Source organism: Ursus americanus, chromosome 21 (genome assembly GCF_024610735.1).
Source record: "Ursus americanus isolate L20-20 chromosome 21, mUrsAme1.1.p, whole genome shotgun sequence".
NCBI lineage: Eukaryota > Metazoa > Chordata > Mammalia > Carnivora > Ursidae > Ursus > Ursus americanus.
In genome coordinates, this window is record NC_142147.1 from 32910038 (window position 1) to 32929376 (window position 19339).

Here is a 19339-nt window from a genome sequence, read left to right on the forward strand (position 1 = left end):
CCAGTAAAGGGCAGAGGGGGCAGAGGGGGCAGTGGCTCATTCATGGTGATTCTCTAAATTTCAGGTACGTGCACTTGGGCCCAATTTACCAAAGGAATACAAGGTTTTGCCGAGAGAAATCTTTTCCCCATTGTGTATGCTAAAGTCATCGCTAAAAGTCATACCAAGCTGCAGTAATTTTAGTTCTTTCAAATGTCTTCATTTTCCTGCACATGCTTTTCCCTCTATTCTACCTCCACACCTATTCACCTCACAAGTATCTGGTTCTCCTTCATGACTTAGGTTGGATATCACTAACTCCAAGAATCCTTCCAGGACTCCCTGACATTGGATCAAGATGACTTCCAATGTGCCTCAATTGCAACCTATGCTTCTCCCATGAGGAAGCTTGATATAATTACCTGTTTATCAACTATGTCCCCCATTAGGCCATAGGTGCCATTAAAGCTGGGGATATCTCTATCTTATTCACAGTTATATTCCCTGCATCTCAATGCTTCTGGCTCAAACCCTCCATCAATATTGTTAAAGGAATGATTGCCCTATATAAGTATGATTTATGTTGGTGAGGACTCTGATGTTCTGTACACAGCCTCCATTTCTTTGCCTTCCAGACGCGTGCCTCAATACCCACTGTTTTGCTTCCTCACTTACCTTGTTCTCTTGATCCCTACAGTGGTCAGAAGAAAGGCCCAAGATTCCACAAGGTAAGCTGCTTGTTGCTATCAAGGATTATGGCAATTCTGCTTGGCCATCTCTTCACCATCTCCAGAACTTATTCTAGGATCCACAGACAACCCATCTCAATTCCTGGGACAGTTGCAAGAGAAGTGGTCAACCAAAATATTTACAGTAGGGATCTTTCTGCGGTGCCTGGTGAGTCAATTAGGAAGGAGATAAGACGCCCTCCTCTTCCCAAGCAGCTAACAAAGTCCTATTCTCTTTTGTATGCAGTTGACATAATAGCAGAGAAGGAAAACAAGGGAGTTCAACTTTGTTTCTGGCTCAGCTACTTATTGTGTCCATGGAAGGACTATGATAATTTAGAACTAGAAGAGCATAGAGCCATATATGTAACTTGAGGAGTACACAGTAGGTACCCAAATACAGAGTCAGAGCCATCTTGGGAATTTCCACACTGGTATGAAATAAGATTTACCACTCTGGATCCTTATTCTGTCAGTTGACTTTTTTGCCTCAGAGTCTACTCAGGAAGTAAACCTGCCAAAGTCAAGGGGTCACTGTGAGGGCAACTGAGACAGGGCATATCAAAGTGTTTGGAAAACTATGCCAGCCAACAAAAAGGGAGAGATTATTAATGTTAATAAAAAGGCCACAGACTGCCCCATCATCCCATAGCCATTATCCTCAGTTTTTAAAGGTCTGCAGAGAATATTTCACTGCTAACATCCTGACTTAGGTTTAATTGGAAAATAAAACTTAGAGCCAAATTAGTTTAACATATATGAAATGATAATCAGTAGATCCTGAGAGTAAGAACCACACAGAGATCATTTAGGGTACAATAAAGGGGAAAGAGTATATATAGTTCTGTTGTTTTGTTTACCTTCACACTTGTAATTGTGTAGACAGTCAGGAATATACATGCTGAGTACCAGAAATAACCATTTTTCAGCCAATTCCCTTAGATAAAGCTCATAGTCTTTAGTCATTAAAAAGAAAAAGTTTTTTAAATTACTGGAAATCAGCAAAACATAGGATGAGAATTTTCCAAAACAGACCAAAGTTATTAAGCCAGTTTCAAGACTCAAAATGAACCCCTAGCGGGATAAATACAAAGAAAACCACACAAAATGAAACTTCAATGTATGAGTGATCCAGTCTCTCAACATCCTCACTGACATTTGGTGTTGTCTCTATTTTGTATTGAAGCCATTCTGATCGATGTATAGAGCTATCTCGTGGTTTTAATTTGCATTTCCCTAATGGCCAACGATGTTGAACATCTCATGTGCTTAGTTGTCACCTTTATATCCTCTTCACTGTAATGTCTTTTGCCCATTTTCTAACTGGATCATCTGCTTTTTTACTGTTGAGTTTTTTTTGTTTTTTTTTTTAAAGATTTTATTTATTTATTCGACAGAGATACAGACAGCCAGCGAGAGAGGGAACACAAGCAGGGGGAGTGGGAGAGAAAGAAGCAGGCTCATAGTGGAAGAGCCTGATGTGGGGCTCGATCCCATAACGCCGGGATCACGCCCTGAGCCGAAGGCAGAGGCTTAACCGCTGTGCCACCCAGGCGCCCCTACTGTTGAGTTTTGAGAGTTCATTAATTCTTCATTCTTCATTAAATATTTTAGACACTAATTATCAGATGCATGGTATACAAACATTTGCTCCCAGTCTGTAGCTCGTCTTTCAAATTCTCTTAACAGGGTCTTCCCATAGTTACTAACTTTGATTAAATCCATCAGTTTTTCCTTTTATACATTGCACTTTTGGCGAAAGTCCACAAGCTCTTCGCCTATCTCTTAAGTATTAAGTTTTCTCTCGTTTTGTCTTTTTGTTTTTCTGAAAGCTTTATGGTTTTACATTTAAGTCTGTGATCCATTTTGAGTTAATCTGTATGTAAGGTGCGAGACTTAAGGACTTTGTTTTGGTTTGATTTGTTTGCTTGTTTTGTTTATGGATGTTCAATTTCTCCAGCACCACTTATTGAAAAACCTATCCTTTCTCCATTGAATGCTTTTGCACCCTTGTCAAAAAACCAGTTGGGTGCATTTGTGTGTGAGTAAGACTTGCATGTTGAAAACTACAAACTTCCGATGAAAGAAAGTGAAGGTCAAAGTAAATGGGGGAGGGTGTCATATTTTGTTAGCTCTATACATGAGAGTTTCATTTCTAGTTGTTTTTGTAAGTTCCTTGGCATTTCCTACATAGTCAATTCATGTCATCTCCAAATGGGGACAGTTATTATTTCTTCATTTCCATCTGTTTGCCTTTTATTTCCTTTTCTTGCCTTATTGAACTGGCTGAAAGTTTCAGCCCTGTGTTAAACAAGAGTAGTGAAAGACTTGTTCTTGATTTTAGGAGGAAAGCATTCAGTCCTTCAACATTAAGTACATCATCTGTAGCTTTTTTGTGGATGCCTTTTATATACAGTTATAGATGTTCCCTTTTATTCCTAGTTTGCTGAGTGTTTTTTAAAAATCATGAGTGTTAATTTTTGTCAAATTCAACTGACAAAATCATTTGATTTTTTTCTTCTTTGGCCTGTTAGCATAGTGGCTTATGTTGACTGAGTTTTGAATGGTGAGTCTTCCTCACATCCCTGGGATAAACTCCAGTTGGTAAGGTGTATAGTTTTTTTAAACACTGCTAATGCTATTAGCTAATATTTTGTGAAGGATTTTTCATGAACATTCAGGGAAGATATTGGTGCAGTCTTCTTTCCTTCTTTCCGTTTATTTAATTTTTGTATACTGTTACTGACTGGTTTTAGGATCAGGGTAATGCAAACCTCATAAAAGGAACTGGGAAATTTTCCCCCTTCTATTTTCTGAAAGATATTGTATATATATCATATTAATTATTCTTCAAACATTTCAGAGAGTTGTCTAGTGAGTCTCCAGTGAAGATTTCTTTTAGGGAATTTCCAAATATGAATTCAATGTCTCATAATATGGGGCTATTCAAGTTACCTATTTCATTCTGGGTGAATATTTGTGGTATTCATTCCTGCTAATCTGTGACTTCTCCCATTTTTATCTTTGACCATCTTGCTATAGGCTTTTCAATTTTATTGATCTTTTCAAAAAACCAACTCTTTAATTTTTCTCTATTGTTTTCTTTTTAAATTTCATTGATTTCTGCTCTTATCTTTATAATTTACACTCTTCTGCTTACTTTGATTTTGCTGTTCTTTTCTAAGCCCTTCGTGTGTGAGCTCACATTATTAAGATGTTTCATCTTTCCTAATATAAGCATTTATATTCACTCTCAACATTGCTTTAGTTGTATCCCACAATTTTGATATGCTATATTTTCATTTTCATCCAGTTCATTGTTTGTTTGTTTCTCATTAAGATCTCCTCTGTGACTCATGGATTATTTAGAAAGTGTTGTTTATTTCCCAAGTGTTTGGATATTTTCCTATTATCTTTCTCTTATTGATTTCTAGCCTGACTCCACTGTAGTTGGAGAACATACTCTGTATGATCTCAACTCTTCTAACTTTGTTCAGGTGGGTCTTATAGCCCAGGATGTGGTCTATCTTGGTATATGCTTTGTGGGCACTTGGAAAGAACACGGATTCTGTTGATGTTGATTGTTCTATAAATGTCAGCTAGGTCTTATTAGTTGATGATGTTGATTTTTCTATCCCTGGTGATTTTCTGTCTGATTCTTATATCGACTGTTGAGAAAGAGGTGTTGAAATCTTCAAATATCACTGAAAATATGACCACTTCTTTCAATTCTGTCACTTTTTGCTTTATACAGTTTGCACCTCAGTTGTTTGGTGCATACATTTTAAGATTTGCTATGTCTTCTTGGTGAAGTGACAATGTTATCATTATTGGTCCCCTCTGTACCTGGTAAATTTCTTTGGTCTAAAGTCTATTTATCTGATATTAGTATAACTACTCATGCTTTCTTTGGATTGTTTACATGATATACCTTTTTCCATCCTTTTATTTTCTATATGCCTGTATTATTATATTTGAAGTCAGTTACTTATGGACAGAATATAGTTAGGTCATGTTTTCTTTAATCCACTCTAGTGAGCTATACCTTTTTATTGGTATATTTTGGCTGTTTACATTTAATGTGATTTTTCATATGCTACAGTTGAGATGGCAGTCCAGGCTCCCCAAATGGACTTTACTGAAACTGCTGCAAGGGGTGGCGAGGTGCCTAATTAGTTAATACCAAGAAGGATGAAAGAACTGACTTCTTACTCAGACTTCTCTGATGTTATCTGGTGTGGGATGGGGGAGTTATAGCAAAGTGAGAGTGGAAGTCTATACTCTCTACCTGGCCTTTTTAGTCTTTTTCTGTGGTGTTTGGCTGGAGAAGAATGGTTATTTTCTATGAGTTTCTGTCTTGCTGGCTGGTCCTTTCCTGGTCCCTTAGCTAGAGAATAAGCTTTTGTGGGGTTTTTTTTAACTTATTAATTTAAAATTTAAAATTTAAAATTAAGAAGCTTTTTTAAATTTCCATGTCTGTCAGATTTTTGGGTTACCAGCTTCTTCAGCTCCAAGTCTAGAATATATGTGGCAAAAAGAAAACCCAGGTAAATTACGGTCTTGTTCCTTGGGCCCCAAATTCCCTTGGCAATCTAATTCTTTCCATATTCTAGAGTCTTATTGTATTTGTATAATTTCTAGGCATTTTAGTTATATTTAGTAGAAGGAACAGGGAAATGCACTTCAACTCCAAATTTTCAGAAACAGAAATCACCGATCATTTTTTAAAATTAATTCTAACCATCTGTCTTTGAATTGATGTGTTTAGACTATTTACATTTAATGCAATCATTGATATATCAGGATTTAATTCTACAATTATATTATTTGCTTTCTAATTGTTCCACTTGTTTCCCATTCCACTGCTTGCCCTTTTCCCCTTTTAGATTATTTGAACAAATTTTAGTATTTCATTTTATCTATTATGATGTTTTGCTATATCTGTATGCTTTTTATTGATTGATCTAGGGGTTATATATCTCATTTTTCAGTCTACTTAGAATCAATACTTAAATACTTCAAGTGGAATGTAAGATCCTTACTCTTTGATAAATCACTTTACCCTCCCCCACTTTCTACTATAATTATTTTACATACTACATTTATGTATTTTGAAAACTGAACAATATTATAAATTTTTGTTTTCAACCATCAAACATATTTTGAAAACTACTGGCAATTTTTTTCAGTAAAGGGCCAGATAAATATTTTAGGCTTTTGAGGCCATACACTGTGGAAGTAATAACTGGAACTGGCCATGTGGATGCTTCTGGAATATAGACAGTGTTCTATTTCTTCACCTAGTTGAAGAGTTCACTTTGTGGTAACTCACCACCCTAACTTTTGTTTTGTGCATCTAACTTTTCTTGTGTCATACCTACCAAATTTTACCTAATTCTGAAACTAAATACATCAGAGAGCTTAAAAAAAAATAGATGAAAGACTTTGGGAATGGTTTATCAGAAAAAAAGGGGGGGTACATAAAGTATGTGGGATTTATTGCTCCCTTCAGCCCTTCCTTCTTTGAACAAAATTAATAGATGAGGAAATATTTAGTTTGCCCTCAACTCTGAGATACTGAGAATTTCTACTAAGTGCAATTCGCTGAGATAGGAACTGCTTACTGGAGCTAGAAGTTGAAAAATAGGACTTGTGGGGGCACCTGGCTGGCTGAGTCGGTAGAGCATGCAACTCTTGATCTTGGGGTTGTGAGTTCGAGTCCCATACAGGGCATACAGATTACTTTAAAAAAATAAAATAAATAAAAATAAAAACGGGGCTTGTGGGAAAATGAGATTAGAGGTGAATGAAGTACATGAGAAGAATATTCTACTTGAATAACAAGAGAAAGGGAATAAGAGAAGAAAGGGCCAGATGTCCTTTAGTGACAAAGTCAACAATATGAATTCTGGATATTTTTCCTAGGGAAGGCATGAAGAAAAAGGTGGTTGAAGAGAAGATGGTTAAGAAAAGAGGAAAGAAACAGGGGAGGGAGAGAGAAGAGAAAATGAATGAAAGATAAAAGGAAGGATGGACTAAAGAAAAGAAAAGACACAGAAGAAACATGGCAAAATGATCCATATCGGGCATCTGGTACCAGCCAGGCACTTACCCATATGATTTAAATCTCACACCAACTCCCTGAGGTAGATACTATATTTCCTTTTTTATAAAAGAGGAAATGAAAGCTCTGAGAATTTATTTTACTCAAGGAAACAAACCTAGGAACACCAACCCCTGCTGCACACAACTCCAAATTCTGCACTCAAGGAAACCCTTTAATTCCAACAGGGAGAATTCCTTTATGGCAAGTAAATGCTTATGTGACACTTGACTCCTGGAAAGAATCACCCTAGAGGGTGCCCTTGTCCTAATAAGCAGAAAATAGTTGATCTTCTGAAACCCTAAACCTATAATTCTGCAAATCTATGGCATCAGGTAGTATTATGTGGAATACTTATTGATATCATTGACATCCTCTAATTCTGCCTTACTACTAAGGGGCACTTTCAAAGAATCTAATGAAATAATCTAACATTTCACTTTCTGGAGTGAAATAAGTACTAGCGTTCTGTTTAAGTTGACAAAGAATGCCTTTTTTAATTAAAAAATGGGCACCAAGTATACTCCATGGACCAGTTTATAGTATTTGCCGACTAAAAACGAATGCCAAAGATAGAAAGATGTATGGGGTGGCATAGAAAATTCCAAGAGAAGACTCAAGATTATCAAATTACCTGGATTTCTTCGAGCTAAGCAGAGAGCACTAGCTAACTACTGGTGGGAAAGAGAGACCTCAGAAAAAAAACACCACATTTTGACAAAATTATTTGACAAAATTATGTGAAGAATAGTGGACTCTCTCATTGTATGTACCACAAATTTGGGGGTCACTTCAGAGTACTTGAAAAAAATGCATTTATTCTTTCATTTAAGTTCAAAGTTATTTAGCACTTGCTGTAGGTTACAAGGAGGGGTAAGGGGATGGCAGGAGGAGGAGAAGGGAAAGGAATAATTCACAAAAAGGCGTAAAAATTAAACCAAGCTACCTCCAAGGAATAATTAGAAGTGAAAATCAATAAGAAGAAAATGGCTCATATTCTCCTCATTGATTTCCTGTGCACAGTGAGTCAAACTTGACTGTTGGTTAGAAGTCAGTTTGGCTACTTCTTATTACTTTTTCAGCAGTTGGGTACTCCTGTCAGTGCCTTTCATGCTGGAGTCTTTCTTTGCTCTAATCACAGCTGTCAGCTATTGAACGAGTTTGACACCCTGACTCCAGAAACGAGGGGATTCACACTCCATGCATATGCAGTTGGTTCGTTCATTAAAGCTGACTGACATAACAGATATGGTGCACGGCCACTGATTTTTATAAGCAAAACAAATGGCTACACAACCAAGTAGAAATATCCTTGATCAGAAACACCCAGAGAGCCCTAGAATCAGTCTTTATAAAATTCAGCCAATTTTGTTACTGAAAATACCTATACTTTCACTACTTAAAATACTAGATATAGGCAATCAGTGAAGAGCCAGATCTGTGCACACACACCAGGCTCCTCCCCTACAACCTTAGCTGTCCATTCCAAGTAATCTTGGTTGGAGTTCCAGATTGTGATCCGGATTTTTGGGAGGCATTAAGTTTCTTGGAGGAAAAAGGACAGAATGACAGTGACCAGAATATCCTCCCCCAGCACCAAAAGAAGAAAGCAACTAGAAAGACAAAAGAACTAGAGCTTCTCACAGTATTGTCATAATGTCACAAAATGACAGACTCTGAGCTAAAATGGACCAACTTCAAAATTGTTTCAGAGCATCCCTGACAAGGGCCCATTCATATTCTAGTGGACATTCTTAGCAATAAGCATGCCTGGTTGGGCTGGAGGCTGCTTTCGGAAAATGGGAGCACAAACCGCACCAGTAGTACAGGGAGTCCTTACAGCATGGTCCTACAGGGATGATTCCCAACCTGTAACTTGTATCTAGCAATCGGTGTTTCCCCTCTTCAAACCCCAGGACTTTATGACTCCAGCCACCACATGTTCCTGCTGCGCTTGTCACAATGGTTAGTCTCTGCCTCCCAGGCCACAGAGAGAGATGTTACCAATGCCCTTCAAAAGGTCAAGTGACTTTTGACCATCCCTAACTGATCTTTGTGTTTCCTCCATCAGTTTCTTAAACGCCTAGTGAAATGCTCTTCTATGGCAATTTGTAGAGCCCCCAGCACTACCACCTGCAATTTCTCAGCAACTCAGAACTGACAGATAATAATCAAAAACAAAACAAAACAAAACAAAAAACAAAACAAAACAAAAAACCCCAAAACAAACAAAAACCCCTAATGGATTAAACAAATATACCGATGAGTAGAAACTCTTCAACGGAGTGAAGCGCAGTAAGGGGACACTACACTTGACGAGAGCGTAAGATGCAGCTTACCCTACTCTTTGTGGGTAAGGAGATATAAATTAACAAATACATATATACATATATATGATTGTACTACTATTCAATGCCGCAATATATTTTAAGGGGAAAAAAAAAAACAACTGTCGGTGTGGGGCGGGAAACAAAGAGCACAGTGCGAAAGGAAGTATGGTGGGCGTCGCTAAGCCGCTGAGTCCGTCACCAAATCTCTAACGTGGCCCAAGCCCAGAGTCAGACGGACCCACCCCCGCTTATTGGCTCCAGAACACGTATCACACGTGGACAGGGTTGCTTCGTGTGTCGCATTTGGTCTGTCTCCTCAGCTAGCGTCTCCTCAGGCCCAGAGCGCCCGGCACGTGGCAGAGGGTCAATAAAACGTTCTTGAATGAGGAAGTGGCTGTTACATTAAGGCGTACCTCAAGGAATGAATGACTGAATGGACGAACGAGTAACCAGGCCTATGCCCGCTCCGCTCCTCCGGCCCTCGCCCCGGGGGCCTAGGTACACCCAGGTGAGCTCCCGGGTGCCACCGACCTCAACCTCTGCCTACGGCGGCCGGAAGGCGTCAAGACCACTTCAGGGCGGAAGAGCCGCCCCCCGGCTGCCGCCGGACCCGCGTACGCGCAGGCGCGGGCACCGACACTTCCGGGAGGTCACATCCTACCCCGTCTCCTAGCAACAGCTGGAAGCGTTGCTGACTTCCCGGGCAGAGGTGGTGCAGGACTAAGTCGAGTCTCGCCGTCAGCAAGATGGTAAATCTGGAGCCTCCTTCTGCGACCCGACGAGCCAGGGGCGCCGACGTCGGGGGCCTTCCCTGCCCAGCCCCCGAGGCCACCCTGGCCCGCCGGTCCCGGGGCCGCGGCGAGGGCTGGGGGCTCCAAAAGTTTCTTGGAGGGGCGACGGGGAGACCCTGAAGGAAGGAGAGGGCGATGTTGGAGGGGAGAAGATACCCAGATGGGGGAAACTATCTTGAGGCATAGATATCTACGGTGTTGATTCCGGGGGCTGGATTTGCGGGGTGTGGATATCGAGAAAGAGAAGAGAGAGATTGGGGGGATGAAAGATGTTGAGGGGGTGAGAGTCCTCGACAGCGAGGAAAGTTCGAAAAAAGGAAAAGGCGAGATGGAGAGGAGAAAAGTCAGATCTTGGGAAGGAAAAAAGATGCGACAGAGAGAGCAGGGGAACGGGGAGAGAGAGCCGACACTGAGAAAGAAGAAAAAAAATAAAGAGGAAAAGGAGGAGAGAACAAAAAAAAATGAAAAATGAGAAGTAAACGAAAGCGGAGACTGGGGATAGTTTGAAAAGGAGCAAGGTGAAAGAGTTTTAAGAGGAATGAAAAGGGGATTGGAGATGGGGATTAAGAGATTGTATTAAGGGGGCGCAGAAATCACGAAAAAACAACTGAAAGAGGAGAGGGAAAGGCTGACAGCAGAGAGGCGTTTGGGAGAGAAGTAGAATTAAATAAATAAAGGGGGGTTCAGTGGTTGTAAGGAGCTGTGAACATTGTCCTTAAAGACGGCAAAAATATAATACATTTTGGATCCCCTGTATAACTATTTCGCTTTAGTGCATCGTTTCCCAAAGTGATATGCAAACGCTAGTTGCTATGTAAGGTAGTTCGAAAATAACAACACAGAAAATTACATCTGAGGGAATTATTCCTCTCCTATTCCCACCCCCCCCCCCCAGCCTGTAGACTATATCCAGGAGAAAGCCCCCGGCACTGTTAGGTCCTTAATACCACTGTCATTTGGTAATTTCCATTTTTCACCTGAATATCAGAGTTCAGGCTCAGACCTTTCTTTGGGGTAGAATTTAATAATATGCCCTCCCTTTATTTTGTTTGCTTTTAAGGTTATTTCTGTTTATGACAAATAGTAGCAGATTACCATTTAGTAGTGGTAGTGATGTCCTTGTAAAATGTGTTTAAGTTTTAAGTAGTGAGATAATTTAAAGAACATTCTAGGTAAATAACAGAGATGGTATTCATAATGGCAAAAAGTGAGAGTCCAGCATACGAATGCCTGAAATTCAGAAAGTACCTGCTGTAGTGGTGGAAAAGAGGACATAAGTGTCCCTGCTCACAACAAGTGCAAAAGAAAACTGTCTTTTGACTAAAGTAGCATAATGTTCACTTCTGTGATGTTGGAAGGAAAAAATAAATCACAAACCCTCATCAAGAAACTGCAAGATACTGTTTGAATTCAGAAAATCCAATGATCACATGGGAATAATAAGCAAGCTTGAAAAATATTATTTGTGATTTTAGCATTGGTAGAAGGGAATAAAACTGGTACAATATAGTCTGTGCATAAGATTAGTTCGGAAAGCTGAGTGAATTAAAGGGGTTCCAAAATAATCATTCATGGTTGAACATTCAGCTTGCACTGAAACCCAGGCTGTCATTACCAAGAGAATCCTGGAATATGTTGTGTTTACAGAATATCCTGAATTTAATCATCTGAACTCCCAAGGAGGTAACATTTAGGACTAAGAATCAGATTTCTTGTGAAGTGATACTTCTAGGTAGAGGGAGATAAACACATAGCTCTGTAACTATTTAAAGGACTATAATACAGAGAATGAATTTTTCATATGAATACAGAAAGATCAGTGAGCAAAGCCTGAGTGGGAGAAAACCTGTCCAATTTAGAGAATGCTTTTCCAGGAAATAGAGACATTAAAAGTTGAGTGAACTCTTGTGAGGCAGTAAGCTCTCCATCTCTAGAAGAGTTCAGGCCAAGAGATGTGTCAGGGTTGTATGTAAGAGTCTTACATAGGCTTGGATACAGGACTTGACCATTTCAAAGCTCTCTTCCAAAGGTCTGAGATTATAGTATCCAGTACCTTAAGTTAAGGAGATGAGGGGGTAGGTGTCTCTCTAAACATTATTCACTGTAGGACTGGGGTTACCACAAAGACACCCTTTGGTTAATTGCCTTCCTGATTTCTTCAGGCAGAGGTGGAGGAAACCCTAAAGAGGATCCAGAGCCATAAAGGGGTTATTGGAACTATGGTCGTAAATGCAGAAGGTAAATATATCACAGGATGTCTTCTTGACACGCACAAGTCAACTAAGAACTGTTTATTGTACCAAGCCTAGCACAGACATCTTAGAATTTGAAATAAAAAGCATATTTTCTGTGTTTTAGCTATAACATTTACTTCTCAAACATCCATTATCTATTACATACCAAGCGCTCTGCTGAGAATTAAAAATATAAATATGAATAAGACATGTCTAAAAATATCTATATATTCCTAAGAAACACTATACATTGTCTAATTTGTAAAGCTTTGGTAACTCTCCTAATATTTCAGAAGTACCAATAAAACTATCGTATTAAAGATAGGAAGCATATCATTGTTGGCAGTCAGTTTTTATTTTAACATTATAAAGTATACAGTGTTTCAGTCTTCATTTAAAATGAAATTGTTCCTTTACCATACTTAATAAAATCTTTGAGAATCAGTTTTAATCTCATATATGGTATAGTCTTTGTGGATATAGCATAAGAAGGACCAATGCATTTCCACCTATGAAATCTGTAGACTTCCACCAGAGACTTGCTCTCATTCCACAATCACTATTAACAATCCACAGAGCATTTTCTCTGGCACATCACTACCTGCTCAGCTACGGTGGTAACCTCTCAAAGGCTCCTGCTAGTTTCACTGCTAATTCAGGCATTTGCAAGGGCAAGAAGTACCACAAATCCCAGAGCATTTGTTGAAATAAGAGTAGCTACTTCATATAATTCACAGTGCAACCATGAAATTGGCACATTGCCATAGCAGAGTGCTTGCAACAGAATCTCCCAGCTCATCATTATTTTGGCACAAGTCGATCAATAAATGTTTATTGAGCAACTGCAAACCACAGTCAAATTTGGACTTTAATCCCTTATCAATTAAAAATAGAATATAACCTACTTTACTGATGGTTGTGATCATTAAATGAAATAATAGTCAAGTCCCTGGCACAATATGCAACACTTAATGGAATTATAATTAACAAGCTCTGAGAATGTGGAAGTTTTTAATTGATTTGGACAGATAAAACATCCAATGTATAGATAAAAACATTGGATGTCTTTTGCAAATAATAAAATAAAATGTAAAATAACACAAATGAATATAATAAACTCACCCAGCTTCAGTGATCAGTAGGGAAAGGATTGAAGATCAGCCTTATAGGTAAGAAAGACTGATGCCTAATATTTCCAGGAAGTGGTCCAACCCTAGTACATTGTTCTGCTTGAAATGATTTTAGTTCTTAGCATGTTCATAAACTCTTCACAACCCCTAAGACAGGCTGTCTGTGTGGCTCCAGAAAAGTAATGTATTCATTTCCCTCAGCTGCCATAACAAGGTACCACACACTTGGTGGCTTAAAACCTTAGAAAGTTATTATCAGTTTTGGAGGCTAGGAGTCAAAACAAGGGTGTCAGCAAAGACAGGCTGTTCTTTGAAGTCTCTACAGAATCCTTCCTCGCTGCTCTCTCACCTTCTGGTGGTTTCCGGTTTCTGGTCCTTGGCTTTCCTTGGCTTGTAGACGCACCAGTCCTGTCTCTGCCTGATCTCCACATGGCATCCATCTCTCTCTGTTTTCTCTCCTTAGAAGGACCCCAGCCATTGGATTCGAGCCCACCCTGATCTAGTGTGACCTCATCTTAACTAATTACATCTGCACATTCTAAGGTTTAAGGTAGACTTGAATTTGGGGGGAGAGGACACCATTCAACCTAGGACAACTCATCTAATGAGTTACATTGGAAGATCTTAGTCAAAAGTCCATAATCTTAGCAATATGCATCATATGTCTGAAAACACCCATACCCTGCAATTTGTAATGTTGCTCCTAGGAATTTATCCTAAGGAGTAAGGAAGAAAAGATTTGGGTACAAAGGATACTCACTGAGGCATCGTATACAAGAGCAGTAAATAAACAGACAAATAAGTAAATAAATCTAAGCAGCTGGGAAAATTTTAAATTAATTATGTAATATTTACTTGATGAACCATTACTCTGTTTAAATTGCTGAGGAATATTTAGAGTCATGGGAAACTAAATATTAGATGACAAAAAGCAGGGAACAAAGCAGTAAGCCAACACTTTCTAATCATAAATATAGCCAGTCACACATACACACTTAAAATATACATGGAAGGAAAGGCAGGGATGTGTTATGGTGATCATCTCAGAGTGTTGGAATTACAATTGATTTTTGCTTTACTTTCCTGAAGTTTCTCACTGTTTTTCTTATCCAAAGGCAACAAAATATTTTTAATATCCATTAACTTCATCTAATTAACCCCTACTAGGATAAGATTACGTTAGGATTCAGGGCACTTGTCTGAAAGCCAAATTAACTTTTTTCCCAAAAAATATAAACGAGAGGTTTATTTTTATGGTCAGATGATTAATAACCAGAATGTCTGACAAGCATGTTTATTAATAGCATACTATATAAGTTGTGTGACCAGAATTAATAAAATATTCCGTTTCGGCAACCTACTCAATTTTAGATGAAAGTGCCATTTATTATATAGCAGCTTTGCTGCTTTCAGGAGACCCATGAACCTTAATACTGAAAATATTTAAGATGGTGTTCATGTGTTCTTGTTTACTACTAGTGGTTTTAGTGTCATTTTCAGCAAATCATTTTAACATACTTTCAGGTTTTTTTCATGACTAGGTAGGCCTTCTACCATGTTTATACATTCAGATCTCCTCATATGGCGTGTTAACCAGAGTCCTTTGGTTTCAGCGTTACTGAAACATAGGCGTCCTTTCCATGACAATAAAGTAGACTTACCGGTTTCGCCCATTGCTGAGTGGTACAGGATTTTATTAGAATAGATTCTCTGTTAATGTTGGTTTCTCATATATAAAACCATTCATTGTTTACAATATTGCAGCAGTGATCGTTGAATTAGATACTGATGAATATATATATTTGTTTCTCAGTCATAACTCTTATATATTCTTATGTATATATAAGCCTGATTTCTGTTGGCTCTTAATTTTAAATATTTTTGACATTTCTAACAACCCATCATTTGAATTTCACTAGATTTTATTAGCCACCCAGCCAATTCCTTATATTTTTGAAATACGGTCAACCAAAATACAAACGTACAGTCAAAGACGACCAGCTTACTGGGGATCATAGAGAGTCATATTTTAAAGTACCGCCGTAAATTCTGCAATATCAAATTCATATTCTTTGTTCCAGAAGTTCCATTGTAGGGCTTTATCCTACCCATAGACACAAATGTGAAAGTGCATGCACACAGACATATTCTGTAGCCTTGCTTATAAAAGTCAAAGAATGGGAACAGCCTAGATGCCCATCAGGAAGCTTTATTAGTTACGTGTTCACAGGCATCCATTCAACAATCATGTTACGCAGTCACTAACCTGAGTGGCCCAGCCTTATGTGTACTGAATGGCATAATTTTTCAAGTCTTGAAATGAAAAAAAAAGCACAGAATAGAGAACAACACAATTAAGGAATGAAGAACACAAACGCAAACATACTTGAACACACTTCGAATGTCTCTGCAAGGTTACCAAAGAAACTGAGAGCAGTGGCTCCCTCTCAGAAGGAGACACAGGTGAATTTTCTACCATGTGCTAAAATTGCTTCTTAATAAATTATTTTTTAATTACCTCACATGGTACCAAGCAAGAGCTCAATAAATATTTGTTGATTGATTTTTTCAAGTGCTCTGTAGTGTGTATGAACAACTCCAAGAGTTTCCACAGCACGCACTTATTATTCAGAAAAGCTAGCTGTTTTATTTATTGACTTGGATCATGAATAGACAAACTAAATAGGCCTGAGCCCTGGATTCATAATCTTGTCATCTACATTTTAAATAATTTATTCCGGTTGTATTTCTTGTTTTGACACTGAGCAGTGCAGGCTTTGTAGGTAGTCACTCTTCAGGATGCAAAATAGAACTAGTCCATGGGAGGTGCTTTCAGAAGGTGGAGTCCTTGCTACGCTTGTTAAAGACAGGCCTGGTGATGTGTCGTCAGCTGTGAACGACAGACCCGACTTCGGGGTACAGTGGCCAACAAATAATTATACAGAAATGAAAACATTTGATAAAAAACCTTATTTATCGCACAGGTTTTCGTGTAAATATTGTCCTCTTCTTGTTTGGCAAGACCCATTCCAGAGGTAATGGTTTTCTTGAAAGAGAAAAGCAAATAGTCTGTTTTAGATCAGAATGGAGGTTCTCAAAGAGTTTCACGAAAAACTGGTAAAATCCTTAGTTTGTAATACTGTTCCACTCTCAAAGTCCTCTCTGGTTTAATAGTTTTTGGAATTACATTCTCTGAGGGAAAACCCTGAGCTATGTTCGCCTCTTTCACGGCTTGGCCTTAATTCGGGTACCTGTGGAATCTGGGCAACCCCAAACTCACCTTCATATGTTCCCCTAAATTAAAGGCACCTTGGCACATCAAATCCTTGCAATTCCCTGGTGATCCTGTAGTTCTCAAAATCATCTGAAGGCCCTTGGATGAGACACAACATATGGAAAGTACCTAGCACAGCACCTATTAAAAAATAAGCCCTGAGCACCAAGCGACCTGAATTGAACTAGACTGATTTGACCGGAATTGAATTATACTTGCATATTTGTAAGGCTACATTTTCCCAGTTAAATTAATAGGTTCGGATTTAAATGCGCATAATGGAACAATAGAGCACATGAGCAGCTAAATTTAATAATACTTAAAGCAAGAATGAGCGCAAGCCAGGGAGTGCCCAGCAAAACCACAGGGCCTTTGCTGCTGTGTCCTCTAATATAAAATTTAAGGTTTGCAAAATACCGTATAAGGAGGTACAAAGAAATGTTTAAAGTCCCTTTTTGATATACTCTTCAACATGGGCTCCGATATCCCTTTCTATCTCTGGCCTTAGGAGAGGAGACTGGCACCAAGTCACAGACCAAGCATTTCGAAGCAAAATGGCGTAGACAGGCCACTTGGAGGTGCATTTTGTAGAGTAATATGTTAACTTAGTTCTGAAATAATCAGTTCACAGCTTCAAAAAAAATGTATGCACAAAAACGTTCATCACACCATTAGCTACAACAACGACAATAACAACAAAAACAGTTCCTAACAATCTAACAATAGGGGATTGGTTACATTATGTTTATAAAATAGTGTACACTCATTAAAAATAATTTGATGACAATATCACTGACAAGAACAGCTTCTATATGCTATCATTTAAATGAAGAAAAAAGCAATAGTCAAATTTGTAATGACAGTTTGACCAACTATATTTTAAAACCCATGTAAAGACAAAAACATTGGCAGGGAATAAGTTAAAATTGTTATCAGTGAATAATATAGGCCAAAACTTTTTCTTCCGCTTTACAATCACCAGTATTTTCCAGTGTTTCCACCGTGTGCATATTCCTTTTATAATCGAAAAAATGTTAACCCAAAAGTGAATCTCGTAACAGGCATTCCTATCCGAACAACGTTGGACAACTCGACAACGGTTCAATATGCAGGTCTTCTTCACCAGCTGACGGTGAAAGCCAGGAGCACAGTCCGTGACATTGATCCTCAGAACGACCTCACTTTTCTTAGGATCAGATCAAAGAAACATGAAATCATGGTTGCCCCAGGTAATGTGTCATTTTGTTTCATATTTAAGACATCTTTCCACTTTACTAGATAGAAGCTTTGTTTCAAAGAACTGGAAGTATAGATTTTAACATGCAATATGGCGCATGATGTTCTTCAGTTACAAAATGAAGATGTTTGAATCTGAAAAACCCAACCTGGAAATTTTGTGAAATTAGCTACAAATCTAACCTTTGAAGAATTTGAAATTTTTGTCCATTTGCATTTATTATTAGTAATCAAAATATTTGGGAGATGTAGGTCCCACATTAGGTGAACTTAGAACATGGAGACTTTCAGGAGAGTGGAGAAATGTCTCCCGACTGGGGGATAAACTGGGGAGTGGATCAAAGGCCTATAGGGTCTTAAATCTTCCCTGGGAGAGAACCCATTCACCTGGCCCATGGACAGACAGCAGGCATAGACGTACTTCTTTCCCTGAAGGAATTACACATACGGCATTAGCAATGTCTCTGTAAACAGGACTCATGTTCCAAAATCTAGTCTAGAACAAACTTCTCTATAGAACATCTATAAAACCAGAATGACCCACAAACTGATGCTTTTTCTCCACCTATGCTATCAGCCTGGCTGCGCATTAAAAGCACTTGGAGAGCTTTACAAAAACAATTACTGACACCCGAGGCCTCACTGCAGGCCAATGAAATCAGGACCTCTGGCACTTGGCCCCGGGTCATGGTAGCTTTTGAAAGCTGGACAGGTGATTCCGATGTGCAATGAGGATGGGAAACCATTGGTCTACAGAAAGTCCAAGTGATGTTTTGAAGAGAAAAGCAGGTTAGCAGACTTATTCATTTATTAAATTTAATTTTTCGGGTGGGTTAATTTTGTCCGCCTCTCTCCACAGATAAGGAATATCTTTTGATTGTCATTCAGAATCCATGTGAATAGCCCTGCTATGGCCCAGCCTGTCCGGTGATTCCAGGCTGAAAACGCTTTACTCTCTTACTAAGATTCTACTCCAGTTGAACTGACCTTTTCGACACTGTTTTCTATTTTTACATTTAAACTGCTGTGCACGTCTTATTTAGTCCCTTTTGAATGTACTGTAAAGTTGTGATTTAGCTAGGTAATAAATGAATTCTGGTATGTGGGTCTCTTTTTTTTTTTTTTCCCTACGGCACAAAACTGAAGGATTCTTGTGAGGGCGCAGGCTTCCTTGCGACAGTCTTTGCAGTCTTGAGATACACCAAGAAGCAGCAGGCTACATCCTCTTGCCCATTTCCTTAGCGCGGCGGCGAGATCCGGTGTAGCAGGGCGGCAGCAACCAGGGAAGTAGAAAGTCCTGACCCTCTGGGGGCGCTAGACGCTTTCCCGGGTTAAACTAGGGAAGTAAAGAGTCGGAGGCGTGGTTCCGGGCAGGGTCAGCCCCGCGGCTGAGCACCTCCACCCACCCGCGCCAGACTTCTCAGAGCGTAGCCTGCAGCACCAGCAGTGGGTCGGGGCCAGGTACACGCTTGGGGCGCTGACCAGAAAACTTCGGAGGGTGTATTTTTACTAGGTATTTCAAAGGGTCAGAAAA

The 19339-nt window shown here is 39.1% G+C and overlaps 1 protein-coding gene and 1 long non-coding RNA gene across 2 annotated transcripts in view; one reads left to right on the top strand and one right to left on the bottom strand.

The window, feature by feature from the left end:
* LOC123791332 (uncharacterized) overlaps positions 1 to 5142 on the bottom strand; it is a 458920-nt gene extending 453778 nt beyond the window's left edge. Inside the window, exon 1 of the long non-coding RNA XR_006779339.2 lies at positions 655 to 5142. This is a non-coding gene — a long non-coding RNA (uncharacterized LOC123791332). The remainder of the gene's footprint in view (positions 1 to 654) is intronic.
* A 4637-nt stretch (positions 5143 to 9779) lies between these two features.
* Positions 9780 to 18906, top strand: DYNLRB2 (dynein light chain roadblock-type 2). The gene is made up of 4 exons (XM_045796055.2): positions 9780 to 9889; positions 12094 to 12169; positions 17631 to 17798; positions 18665 to 18906. Exons 1-4 carry the CDS (start codon positions 9887 to 9889, stop codon positions 18706 to 18708), a joined length of 291 nt encoding a protein of 96 aa, XP_045652011.1. The 5' UTR covers positions 9780 to 9886; the 3' UTR covers positions 18709 to 18906.
* The last annotated feature ends 433 nt before the right edge of the window (positions 18907 to 19339 follow it).

Bases quoted from the DNA above. Each gene is read 5' to 3' on its own strand.
- DYNLRB2 (XM_045796055.2), top strand. The intron at 12,170-17,630 runs GTAAATATATCA...ATCTCGTAACAG, and splicing joins TATGGTCGTAAATGCAGAAG to GCATTCCTATCCGAACAACG. The intron at 17,799-18,664 runs GTAATGTGTCAT...CTCTCTCCACAG, and splicing joins TGAAATCATGGTTGCCCCAG to ATAAGGAATATCTTTTGATT.